Source organism: Rhinolophus sinicus, linkage group LG15 (assembly GCF_036562045.2).
Source record: "Rhinolophus sinicus isolate RSC01 linkage group LG15, ASM3656204v1, whole genome shotgun sequence".
Lineage (NCBI taxonomy): Eukaryota > Metazoa > Chordata > Mammalia > Chiroptera > Rhinolophidae > Rhinolophus > Rhinolophus sinicus.
In genome coordinates this window covers 31,010,401-31,024,092 of record NC_133764.1, presented here as the reverse complement: position 1 = coordinate 31,024,092, position 13,692 = coordinate 31,010,401, and the positions used below count along the sequence as shown (strand labels likewise).

General features: G+C 47.2%; 1 protein-coding gene across 3 annotated transcripts in view; it reads left to right on the top strand.

The window, feature by feature from the left end:
* Positions 1 to 8,559: 8,559 nt before the first annotated feature.
* Positions 8,560 to 13,692, top strand: part of RGS9 (regulator of G protein signaling 9) — a 63,128-nt gene continuing 57,995 nt past the window's right edge. For 2 of the 3 annotated variants that reach the window (XM_074319532.1, XM_019733012.2), the window contains exon 1: positions 8,595 to 8,789. In XM_074319532.1, coding sequence (XP_074175633.1) covers positions 8,733 to 8,789 — 57 coding nt within the window. In that variant the 5' untranslated portion in view covers positions 8,595 to 8,732. Of the gene's footprint in view, positions 8,790 to 13,692 lie in introns of all 3 variants that reach the window. The other variant, XM_019733013.2, reaches the window with a different exon arrangement.

The following is a 13,692-nucleotide window of genomic DNA, read 5'->3' as shown; positions in this document are numbered from 1 at the left end:
TGGGGCGGAGCCGGAAGTGGGCCGCCGGCGGAAGTCCGCCTCCCGGGAGCCTGCGTTTCCTCTCTAGGAGTTTGGAGGGATCCGTACCTCTATGGCCCAGACTTCGCAAGATGCTACGGAAGGGAATCCTGGGCGCAAATAAGTGTCTTCGGGTCACTTTCCTACCTGATTTCATACCTGTGTGCACCTGGTAGCACTACTAGTAGAGAGTAGGAGAACTGCCCTCATCAAGACTTAAAAAAATGAAGATACAGAAACACCCCCAAACTTTTATACAATAACACTGCTAAAGTGACCCTAAATTTAAAAAAAAAAAAAAAAGTTTTTACATTTGAAGTATCTTTTGAACTTGAACCCCAGGCTGGAGCTGGACCTGCTGCTCTTATCACTTCTTACAGGCCCAGCCCTCTTGTCCCCTGGCACTGCAGGCATGAATGAGCACACCTGTCCTTCCCCTCACCGCCAGGGCCCCAAGTGGCTCATCTGTTGATTCAGGGGTTCATGTTAAAACAATTTTTATACATTCTCTTATTTGGATTTTCCGCTCTAAAAAGAGAAAGAAAGCTATACAAATGTAAATACAGAATCTAATAAAATTAGAATTGTCTAGTTGAAAAAAACAACACAATGGCATCGAACACAAATAAGGGTGCGGTGAAATTAGTTCATTCCGGGCAAACAGAATGTAACTATGCAATCCTGTTGAAAAACCTCTCGCTATTCTATGTCAGAAGTCATTTAACGTCTTTAGGCTCTGACCCATGAAAGATCATTTGTAGAAAATTGACCCCAAGCAAATAATCCAAGAGAAAGGAAAAGCTGCATTTCTGAAGTGATTCTACAATGGACAACTGTTGATTTGGCTTGCCCAACATCCAGTTTTCTTTTTTCTGACTTCAGTGCTAGGATTTTTCTATAGGAAACCAGCTAGCGCTCAGTTCATGTCTGGGGTGAGTGCATGACTCCTGCCTGGCCAATCAGAATATCTCAGGATGGCATGGAGGTAAGGTATAAAGTCAGAGGCCATGCTGGCTGGTCCCAACCCTGGCTCTGCTGCTTAATATGTGCGTGAACTTCAGCTTGTTGTGTCTCCTCTCTGAGTCTCAATTTACTCATTTGTTGAATGGGAGTATTAATAATAGATATCTACTTCATAGGGTTGTAATGAGAACTAAATAAATGAATGGAGGTGTACTAATGTCTGTCATGTATGTACTACCATTATCTTTTCCTACCTCCACACCTCTGAGCAGGACCTTATCACCTTTCCTTTCTTTACTTTTCTTTTGCCTTCCACATACTCCAGTATCATTTCCTGCGTTATCCCATAATTACATTTTATGCCTTTCTTTCCTATTGGAAATGTCCTTGTAGTATAAACCCTGACTTTTTTTTTCCCTTCTTTTTTGTAATGCAAGTGTCTGACTTAAGCTTTGATTGCCACTGGCATCCACTTCAAAGACAGCTATTCCAATAAACACTTTGTCAGCCACACAACTTGATAAAAGAGTCAAGCTGCTGAGGTTCAATTGTTTTAGAGATCTTGGTTGATTTCAATAACTGACCAATTGGGCTGCTTGTTGTTTTCTCTTCCTGTGCTTCAAATTCCTGCTCTCATTTTTAAAATTCACTGATAAAGAGTGAGCTCCCGAAACCCTAGGCTCCCACCCTCAACCCCAATAAAAGCAGAACTCCAGGCATGTTCTCTCTCTCTCTCTCTCCCCCTCTATCCCTCCCCCCACAACCTCACTGTGTGGCCCCAGGTGTTCTGTGTAAGTTCCAAGTTCTGTAAGTAATAAACCTGTATCTTTTCTGTTTCCTGATGGTTATTTCTGAAGCGCATCTTGCAATCACAATAAGAACCACGAAGACTGGTTCAGCCACAACATTGGCTATTGATAGGCCGAGACCAGTACGAAACAACCCTAAAGGCAGGACCCCATCTTGTTCACCCTTACACCATGGTTGCTTAATATAGTTTCCACTCCAGAAACAATGCTCCATAAAGGTTTGTTGAACAAAATTGAACACTCTCTAACACAGAGGAGAGAAAATTGGAACAATGAATGAAAATGTCATAAATCCTAGAGGATTAACAAAAGGGAACTAGAACCACATGAAGCTAGAACAATTTTCTTACCAAAAAACAAACAAACAAACAAAAAAACCCAGCTTGATTCTTGGGGATTACAGATTCTGTTTCTTCCTGGCCCTGAACTTCCTCTTGTATAGTGAGCAGATGAATTCTAGCAATAGACTTTCTGAATTACTGCTTCCTTTTTCTGCCTTAGAACCCATCTCTTCCCTTGGGAATTGGCAGGAGAAATGACCATTGCCTTCAGAGAGCCTTGGAGCCACTGAAGATTTCTAAGAAAGGGAGGGATATGATAGTAGCAATAACTTGGGAAAATGAATTCTCTGAGTTTGCACTTTTAAAACTTGAGATATAATTCATGTGCCATAAAATTCACCCTTCTATAGTGTACAATTCAGTGGTTTTAGTATGTTCACCACTGTCCAATTCCAGAACATTTTCATTACTCCAAGAAGAAATTCCGTGCTCATTAGCAGTCACTCCCCATCATTCTTTCCTCCCCTAAAGCTTTGTACTTTTTACAAAATGCTAAATTTGGTGCCTGTAAAGTGGCTTGAATTTTGAACCCAGAAGCGTTGTCTATCAAAGATAAAAAGAGAAAGGAAGGAGCAGAACTAGCCTTTCCAAAGTTCAAGTGATGTAACCAGACATCCGTCTATGTAGAAAGAGAAGAGAGAGAGAAGAGAGAGGAAGCAATACTAGATCCATGATCCATGCATGGGAGCACAGGGAAATGAACATGGGCAAAGCAGATCTTCAAAAGCAGCATCTAGGCTGGCCCGGTGGCTCAGGCAGTTAGAGCTCCATGCTCCTGACTCCGAAGGCTGCCGGTTTGATTCCCACATGGACCAGTGGGCTCTCAACCACAAGGTTGCCAGTTCAATTCCTCGAGTCCCACAAGGGATGGTGGGCTCTGCCCCCTGCAACTAAGATTGAACACGGCACCTTGAGCTGAGCTGCTGCTGAGCTCCCAGATGGCTCAGTTGGTTGGAGCGCATCCTCTCAACCACAAGGTTGCCAGTTTGACTCCCACAAGGAATGGTGGGCTGTGCCCCCTGCAACTAGCAGTTGCAACTGGACCTAGAGCTGAGCTGCGCCCTCCACAACTAAGATTGAAAGGACAACAACGTGTCTTGGAAAAAAAAAAGTCCTGGGAGTACACACTATTCCCCAATAAAGTCTGGTTCCCCTTCCCCAATAAAATCTTAAAAAAAAAAAAAAAGCAGCATCTAAATAAAGTAGAAGTTATGGATGTTAAAAAAAAGGCCTTGCAGGGGTTAATGTTTTTATTTTCTTTGCATTTCCTGTATCAATCATCTTCCTGAACCCTTCCAGAGTAGTTATTCCTGGGGAAACCAAGGGAAAAAAGCAGAAGGGGCAGAACTTTGGAAAATCCCTTGCTCTGGAAAGTCTTAAAAAAGACACTTGCTCTCTGTGCCCTCGGGGCCCTTCACAAAGGGTGGTGACGGCTGCTGGAAGCCAGAGGAGGGGCTGTGGTGCGGAGCCTGCCCCACACAGGCAGAGGGAGCCTCTGCTCGTCAGTAGAGGACCCTCAGCTGGTGTCCATTCGGTTTAAACGTCCTTAGCAGGATGGGTGTGTTTGACAAAAGAAGGGGACTTCAGTAAGACTAATACAAATGGAGTGCACCAAGTAGTACATTTTCTTGGGGGATGGGGGGATCTTCTAAACTGGGTCCTTCTTGGCCCTCACCCCACCCCCTCTGACCACTCTGACAGGAATGGTTGGGATATGTAGATGGTAGTGTTCAGCTGTTTTGAATGTCTGTCACATGGAATCGCATTTTGGGGTGGCTGGTCTAAGTCCAGAGGGACCTCGCTTTGTCAGGAGCACTAAATTCTACCCTGCCAGCCTTCCGGCTAATTGCGTTTTTACTCAGAATACTAAAGTCATATGATTTTAAAATAGCAGGAGACTTTTGAATTCAGCAAGTCTGATACTTTTTTATGACTAGTAATAAACTAGAGAATCAGAGCGATTAAGTAATGTGATCAAAGTCATCCCTCTAATTCATAGTGACAGAAAGGACGAATGGTTTCTGGGGACAGCGGGGGCGGGGCGGGGAGGGGTGAAGAGCACAAAGGGCACAAGAAAACTTTTGGGGGAAATAGATGTGCCCATGTCTTGATCGTGGATGCAGTTTCATGGGTGGATATACATATATACATATCAAAATTATCAAACTGTACATAGTTGAGTGTGCGTCCATTATACCTCAGTAAAGCTGTTTAAAAATGTCACACATCAGTCAGAGGCAGGGCAGGGACCAGAACACACTTCCTGTGCCACGAGGCCTTCATACTTCCCTTAATCTCAGCGCTGTCTTAAAACCAAAGCCTATTTCAAGTTGTGCAAATGCCTTTTCCCGTAATGTCATTTTTTTTAAACGGTCATAGTTCCAAATTTTCTATAGTGAAAAATAATAAGATCCTTAACAAACAAGCAGCAGATGCCGTTCAGCAGTTTCAATCTGACCTGGTCGGTAGGTAGACAGAAATGTACCCCACGGAGTTGGCCGTGGGGGGGGGGGGGCGCAGAGCTCGGCGTGATTTTGTTCTATTTACCTATGTTTACCTCTGGCAATGCTCATGAAAAGTATCATCTCCGGATGCGTCCAAAGAATTTAATTGAGGATAAAAAAGATAAGGATGAGGTTTTTATAGGACTATATTTTGTGGTGTAGTTGGTGGCTCCCATGGGCCAAAATAGTTTCTGAACAATTCCTGGATGAGGAAGAGGCAGGAAACCTTCCAGAAAAGTTCTAGCTCTTCTCTCCCCCTCCCCGCCCCTCTCTCTCGCCCTCACTGAACAGCCAGAGTCACCAGGTGTGGCCAGCTTCCGGGGGTCTCAAATAGCTTCTTTGTGGAGAAGGTGAAAGTGCAGGGAGAAGGGTGGCTGCTCCACCCTTACTTGCTTTGTTGCTGACCAGCAGGTGGCCTGAGAGATTCTGTCCCGCTGGTCCTGTGTGCTCGCTGGGTAGAAGATAAGGCCCTCTGGTGTGCCCACCAGAATATGTTTTCATGAGCTGTTGCCTCTCTAACAGGAGCTAGGAAGAAACTTGCTTGCATCTAAGGTGTTTCTTTCCTCTATACGACTTTTTAGAATTGCAAATGTAATACATACTTGTAACACAGTCAAACAAGATAGAATTACATGAATTGCAAATCGAGGGGAGAGTACAGGCAGCGCCCCAGGGAGTCGGATGAATTCACTGTGGTTTCTGTCCTGTCAGGGAGACTTCTGTGTGGGTGTGGGCGGTGCTGTTAACAAGCTGTCCGAGGTGCTTGGGGACACGAGTCAACTCAGAGACCTGTCAGAGACATTTAACCCCTTGTGCTGCTTCTCCGCAGTTTCCTTCCCCTGGTCCCTCCCACCCTGGAATCCTTTGCCCTCCTGCGCAGGCTGTTAGTCACCCAGGAGGCTAACAGACGGCATCACCCAAGCTCCATTGCCCTCTGGCTTCTGGTCAGGACTAAACAATGGGAAGCAGCAGAAGGAGAGAGTGAGGGTATTTATTCCCCTGTGTTTTTTTGAAGCTTTCTCTTCTCAGCCCTTAGCACAGTGGACTGAACTAAACTGTTCAGTGGACTAGGGCTGTTGGAACATTTTGCTGTGGGAATGACCTTAGACCTTTTAAAGGGCACTGCTGTATGGACGGCCCCATCCTTGTGCCTGGACGAGGCTTATCCTACAGGGACAAGGTCCAGGTCCAGGTCCATCACATTGTACAGCGTCCAATGGGCATGACCCCAAGTTAGGCCCTGAATCACACCCTTCTCTTGATGAGGACACTCAAGTCCATAGTGACGACAATGGTGGTGCAGTCCACTTATGTGACTGAGTCACAGGAGCATTGCATTTTAGTCTGATGGCCCTCTGTCACATTGCAAGATAATATTTGTTTTTTGGGTCAGTCCTTTTATTGAGGTATAGTTTACATGCAATGTCATGCTGCAATTTTAAGAGGACAGTTGGATGAATTTTGACAAACTTATTTACCTGTGTAACCACACTCCCATCAAGATATAGAACATTACTCTCACTCCAGAAAGTTCCATTACATTCCTTTCCATTTAATCCCTGATCCAAACTCTCCAAACCCCCCACTCCTACCAAAGCCAACACTGTCTGTTCCCTGCTCACCTCCCTTTCCCCAACCTCCTGGGACCTTGTGTCCAGTGAATTCCTTGTTACTTCCCTCAAAGGATGCTGATCCTTGCCTCTGTTCCTAATTTTGTGCTGTTCTCTGGGATGTACCTGCATTTATCCCTTTTCACCTGATAAACTCCCTGACTTCCTTTAAGACTCCTCCTCCAGGAAGTCTCCCTGACCTTCTCTTTTACTCAGGCTGGATAGGGTGCCCTGCTACCAAATCTTGTATTGCGTTGAGTGGATCTCCACTATATATAGATTCTGTTTTATAACATTTTTGTTCAAATATTCTTCTCCCCATTCACCGGTGAGCTCCATGAGACAGGGACTGGGTCATATTCCGCTTTGAATTCCTGACTCTAGTGCAATGCCTGACATGCACTATGTTTGTTGTTTAAATGAATAGGTGAAATTAAATTGATGGTTGTTTTCAGGACATGGTCACCAAACTTTTAACACCACATTACACGTTAGGCCCTTCTGGTTGCAAGAAGCAAAGACTCAGGATTAGTGGAGGACTTGCGAAGATGCACTTGCCCTTGGAAAGACATGGAGCCAGGTGAGCTGTAGGGACTTCTCTGTCGGCCTCTTGGCCCCTCTGCTGCACTCCGCCTGCTCCGTTTGTTTGCTTCTCTTTTCTGATCGGTTCTGCTCACCTTTCTTTTTGCATCCCCATAACTTCAGCTTGTGCTTGGCCTCTGCTTCCTCTGGCCCTGACTTTACCTCTGTTTGGCTCAAGCTGACATTAGTGAAGGTAATAATAATCTAACAAGTTCACCTAAGCTTTTCAGATCCACATCTTGACCACATCGTGGGCTGGGGAGTGGTCATTGGGTCACATGTCCAGCATCTCTGGTCCAATGAGCTAAGGGTAGGTCCTACAAAATGTGGTTGCTTGGAGAGTGGGACCAGACAGAAGAAAGGGTGAGGAGGAGAGTGGCAGGCATTCTGAGGCTCTCCTATCCTATGATAGAACAAAATCCCATGTACTTTTGCCCCTCTTCGCTCCAGAATAATTTAAGTTTCCTCATCCTTGATCTTAGGAAAGCCAGTTATCTCTTCTCTGCTTAGGGTTTATAGAATTAAGGGATGTTGAAGCTGGAAGGAACCTTATAGTTCACTTGCTCCAGCATATCCCAGTGTGTGTTCTGTGTAACGCTAAGCCCAAAAGATGCTCCAGGAAAAATGTCAGGATAATCCTGCACTTTCCTTGGATCTCAGCTCATACTTCTCAGCGATGGACCCCTGTAGAGTCGAGGTTCCTTTAAAAGGGGTGTGTGTGGGGGGCTCTCTGGCTCTGAATCAGGAGTCCATGGAAAGCTCCACAGGGGACCAGCCAGAAATCCCTTGAAAATGTTTGCAAACTTGAGTCAGTGTTGTGTGAATGTGAGAGTGTGTGCACGTGCATACACAAGCATGTTTCCTGAGAGAGTGTCCATAGCTTTCATCAGTCTTACAGGTGTGTACCACCAAAAATATAATAAGAACCACTGCTTTAAAGGGCCGTTGGCTGACTGTGCCTTCCTGAGGTAAATCCCTCTTTGTTCTCTTCCAGTTTATCCATTTTATCTGCTACAATTGATGGCCATCCAACTTGTATAAATAGGAAAAGGTGCTTTGTATGACACAATTTGAAGGGTCCTGATGATTCCTTATCTTTCATTTTCTAGATAAGAAAACACTAAGGACCAGAGAAGTAAAATATAACTTGCCTAGACCAGGCAGCTGGCTCAGTAGGGCCTACAACTTTCCTCCCTTTCTTCTTTATTTCCTTTCTTTCTTTTATTAACCAACATCTCATCAATGCCACTTACGATTTCTTTCCCTTAAATATTTATTGAGGGCCAAGCAGTGCGTTACACATTTCCCCATTCAATGATATAGCGATCCTTCTGTTGGAAATTATTGTCTCACTTTTTATTTTTACTTTTCAGATGAAGAAATTGAGACCTAGAGACTTTTAAGGAACTTGCCCAAGGTTGCCCAGCAGGCTAGTGGAAGAGCTGGGAGAGGAATTATGCTTTCCACTGCACTTATTAGTGACGCTGTCTTGTCTCACTTCCGTACATAATTCCGAGCCAGGTTTCAAGGCTCGCTCTCTGCGACAGATCCTCCCACTGGTGGGTCCGCGACACGCGGGTTCTCACTTGAGGGGCCGCTCGGTCCCGGCGGAGCCCAACACCTCCCCCTGGCGGCAGGTGGACGCAAGCGCAGCACATATTAATAAGCCCGCGGCTCGGCTCGCTGATTGGCTAGCGCGGATTCCAGCTGCTTTTCCAGGGGCGTGAACTGAGCGAGAGTAAAGGGGTGCCGCAGGCAGCAATCGCCCCAGCCCCGCGCCCTCCCAGTCCCCCCACCTCCTCTTGGGCGCCAGGACGTTTACAGGGCACGCTGGCTTTTTCACTTGGGGGCTTTTCCTTTTCTCTCCCTTTTGTGTTCTTGTTCTGAATTCATCCAAGGTCCAGGATGACAATCCGACACCAAGGCCAGCAGTACAGGCCGAGGATGGCATTTCTCCCGAAGGTAAGCGTGGCCCAGTCACCTGGGCCCTGGGAGGTGCCCAACTCTGGGAAGTGTCCGCAGAGATGTTGGGAGGCTCCCAGCTTATGGGCAGAAGTGGACGGCATCCCTTCTGATTCATTAGCTGCTGCTGGATTCTATGAAATGACTCGTTTGCTGTGTGTGTGTGTGTGTGTGTGTGTGTGTGTGTGTGTGTGTGTGTGTAAAGACTATAATGTAGTCTTTACACTCTACTATAATGTAGTCTTCATGTAACCTGTTTGTAGTGGAGAATCGAAGCCAGGGGGGATGGTCTGCTGGAGGCTCAAAACAACCTGTTACTCGGGTGCCAGAAGGCAGTGCTGTGGTGGCTGTCAGATTCCAGATTGTCTCCTGATACTGTTGTGAGGCACCCAGGTGTTAAATGAACATTTCGATCATTTTTTCTGATCCAAAACTGCAGGATGTTAAAGGAAGTGTGTGTGGCGTGTATGTACACAGAGACCTTGGAAATGGTGTGATTTGTAGGATAAAGGGACACCCCACTTCTAGCGCCCCCAGATCCCTCCTTCAAGTATGTATATCAGCGTACCTTGGGGGCTCTCTGAGAGAGCCCCCCACCCCTTTTAAAGGAACCTCGACTCTACAGGGGTCCATCGCTGAGAAAGACCCCTGTGCTGGCTGCAGAAGTCAGAACCTTTTCTCTTGTCACAAAGACTTTCTCAAACCAAGTGAAGCCAGGCTCAGAGTGTTCTGTAGTCACGGGGGAAGTAAAATGCATCTTGTGGGGTGATGTGTTTGGGGACAAAGTGGCTCGTTTTGAAGTTTTAAAATAACCAGTGTCGGAAGAGATCGGCAGAGGATTAGGTCCCAGGTCACTTGCCCACCCTTCCTTCCATCCACAACCTCTTTTCACAGAGCAGTGTCCATCTTCTTAGGCTTATCTTGTTGACTAGAATTAGCTGAATGCTTCGTGACAAGCAGGGCCCTGCCCTGAGCCCCTGGAGCTCGGCAAATTGGTGTAGTCAGTGATCAACTGTCCTTATTTGTCCAGGGCTTTCAATGCTGAAACCTGGACAGTGCCGGGCATGCTGGGGTGGTTGGCCGTACTCTTTTCACTTACTTCAAAAGACTTGTGCTATTGCAGGTAGTAGAGGTGGAAGCATCATCCATAAAACAGAGAGGCGGAATGATGTCTCACCCAGAAAGACGCTTGAGACCTTTTATTGCAGACATCAATTCCTAAAAGCAGAAGAAACCACCTAAGCCTGCTATCTGAAAGCCAAACGTCATCTCCCAGGATTTCCCCAGGACTACCTTCTTCTCCCAGGCAGGGCAGCTGTGGCTTGGAGGCTCAGAGAGTAATGGTCTAGAGGCATTCTGTTTGTTTTTTGAATCTCAGACATTCTCATTATGACTCTTGTCTAGCAGATTTTCTTCGCAGTATCTTGGTCTTCTGACTGGGGTCTTGGTCTCCAGCTTCCCCTTCTCCACCCCAGCTTCCCCTCCCACTTCAGCCTTCCCCTCCTCCACCCAGCCGCTCCTCCCACCCCAGCCGCCCCTCCTCCACAGTATCCTGCGTAATTATGCACAAAAGTTTTCTTTCACAAACCAGCGCTGATTTTCTTGACCCTGACACCCTCCCCTGGCTTCCCATGTTCACAGGATGAAGTCCAAACGTCTCAGCCCAGACACTCAGCATCCTGCTCCGACCCATCTCTCTGGCTTTACCTGCCAGGCACCTTCCACACCTGCCCTCCAGGGAGACAAAACCAAGCAGCCACAAGCACTCAGTGAGGCCCTTGCCTCAAGGACCTGCTGACCTTTCTAAGAACCCCGTGCCCTTTTACGCCTCAGGTTCTTCTACTGGGAAAGCCTTCCTCCGCTTCTCACTTGCTAAGCTCCCACGCAGCCTCCTCCTAGGCCCAGCTCAATGTCCCCTTCTCTGTGAAGACCAGTTCTCCTGGCCTTCTGAGCAGAGCGACTTCCTTCTTTGTCCTGCAAGGGTCTGCCCTCACCTCCAGTACTGCCCTTTCCCTTTGCTTTGAGGGAAGAGACCCCGTTACTGAGGTCCTCGGCCAGGTCACAGAGCTCCTTAGAGCAGGAGACAGACTAGAGGTCTGCAGAGCACGTCTCAAGAGCCTGGGCCAGGGGACCCTTAACCCTGAGCCCACTGAAGTAGATGTCCAGCCTTCTGAAGAAGGACCCAGACCACAGGAATGGGAACCTGGGTGCAACTGTCATTAACCACTCAATGAATGAGTGTTCATTGAAACGTTCAATGAATATTTATGAAGGATGTTGTGTCTCCAGTGGAGGTCTTACCAACATCATCTCATTTATAGCACAAGACAGTGGTTATTATCACCATTTTTATAGAGGAGAAACTGAGACTTAGAGAACGTTAAGTGTCTCGCCCCAGTCACATAGCCACTAGGTGGGGGAACCAGGAAAAGTATAGGACTGACCATCATCTTTTGTCAAATGATTACAATGCTATGAATATAAAACTATGTCTTCTATCTTATGATGTCGGGCAGAGTGAAGGCTGTAGGAAGGCCTGGCTAAACGTGCCTGAGAGACGTGGAGCTGAAGGAGAAATGGGTGTTCTAGGCAGAGAGAAAGAAGACTATTCCAGGCAGAGGGAACAGCATGTGCTAAGGTGCAGAGGCATGGGAGAGCTGGTGGGGCTGAGGATATGTTGTTCAGGATGGATGGAGTTTGAAGTATGAAGAGAGTGAGGGGCTGAAAAGGTAGGCAGGAACCAGGGGGCCATCACGTACCTTTTGACCCTTTTCAAGGTCGTTTGATTTTAGCCCATAAGGAGCCATTGAGAAATTTGGAATAGGCAATTGACATGGGCAGACTTGTAAATTAAAAAGACCGCCGATGTGGGTGAGAGGAATAGACGGGTGTCTCTTTCTCCCTAAGCTAAGAAGGTTCACTTGGGGTCCTCCTGTGCCCCCTACAACTCCAGCCACCTAGGAAGTGATAGGCTTGTCACAGGGCTGGGGAGAGAGGTGTTGGTCCTAGGGCCCTTCTTTGTCCTGTGGCTGCTGAGGCTTTCACACCTGTGCTCCATCTCAGGCTGGATGCAGTCCCTGAGCAGAGATGCCCACCAGCCAAGCTACCACCACCTCTGACGCCTGGGCTTGTTAAGATGTGATGGAAAGAGGTGGAGGACCCACTTGTCCATGATTTTGTTGGGGTCAGTAGGGGGGTCGGGGCGGGAGTTAGCTGATGATACACAGCAGAAGACTGCCTTCCATGGCTCCAGCGCGGGCCCATCTCCCTCTGCAATTTCAGATCAACATCCCAGTTTGTGCCAGCTCCCGCTGGCCTTGAGGTGCCCCATGGGATTGACTCTCTTGGTGCCATCTGGAGAAATGTCCTGTTAGACTGCCTTGCTTTCCTGTGTTGCTTCTGGCACCTCCTTTTGCTACAGAAGGGAGTGCAGAAACAGAAGAATTAGGAGACCCGGCAGAGTATGGTTTCTTTTGCTGGTATCATTCTTTCATTCGGCACACATCCATAAATGTGCACTCATGTGCCAGGCCCTGGGCCAGGTGCTGGGGACAGACATGGCTTCTGTCCTTCCGCAGTGTGGAGTCTAATAGACAAAGACAGATGTATAAATAAGGAGAAAAGTGTCCCATAGGTCATGGCAGACGTCGTTACAGGAGCTATGTCTACAAATCCATATCTCTGTCTCTGTCTCTAGCTCTCTATAACAAAGGAGGGAGTCGTCACTTCTACCTGGGGTGGGAAAAATCAGGGCAGGTTTCACAAGGGGAGCTTGCAACTGAGTCGAGGAGTGAAAAGTTAGTAGTGTTTCTTTTTTCTTTTTCTTCTTTCGCCAGGAGGATGATAATTGGAGTGACATTTTAGGCAAATACAAAACATGGACATGTGAAGTTACACGGTGGTTTGGTAGACTCACCAAAGATTGGGATAGCTGGCTGGGTGTGAGCAAGAGATTGATGGTGGAAGGGCCTGGAACGAGGGGCTTTGTATATCAGACGAAGGAGTTTGAGGCTTTCTGTGTTCAACAGGAAGCTGTTTGATGTTTTAAAATCAGGGCTGAATAAAGAGAACTGGTGTACATGTTAGAAAGATGGTCCTGATTAGACGGTCTGAGTGCTTCTGTGCCCTGGCTGCACTTTAAAAAATATTGCTATCAAGTTACCATCCTTAGCGTTTCTGATTTTCTTAACAGGTAATTAAGTAATTAAGTGGGTGGAGGTGGAGCCCAAGCATTGGTGTTTTAAGTAAAGCTTCCTAAGTGATTTGAATGCACAGCTAAGATGACAGCCCCTGGGGACATTTGGAAAACTCTGGAGACGGTTTGGGTGGTCACAGCTGAGGAGAGGAATGATACTGGCATCTTGTGGGTAAAGGCAGGATGTGGCTAGGCATCCTGCAGGGCACAGGAACACCCCACAACAAAGTGATCTGGCCCCAAACATCGGTCATGCCTTGGCTGGAGGGCATGCTGAAGGCTGTAGACATGCCAGTGGAAATGCAGGTGCCAGGTGGGCAGAACCTGACAGCCCAGCGGGGAGGTTGGATATTCCACTGAGGCAGGAGTTAGTGCGCAGATAGGAAACATGTCAAAAACAAAAGTCGAGTCAACAGATATTGGCCACTCTTGACTGGGTCATCTGGAATGCTCTCTGGGCTTTGGACCAGAGTGGAAAGAGAAGGTTTCGGAGAAAGACGACTAGTGCTGATGGGTTGGTGCACATGAAGGTATGCAAGACATCGGGGTGAGATGGCCGGGAGGTCAGCTAGTCTCTGTGTGGTCAGACTTATTGGCTGGAGGCCCCTCTCCTCGGTTAGCAAAACAACCCAGTGGTTCTGGGTCGCTCTTCCCACCCTTGTACAGAAAAGTACTGATTATTATCACCCCCCTGGGAGCCTTCTCTAG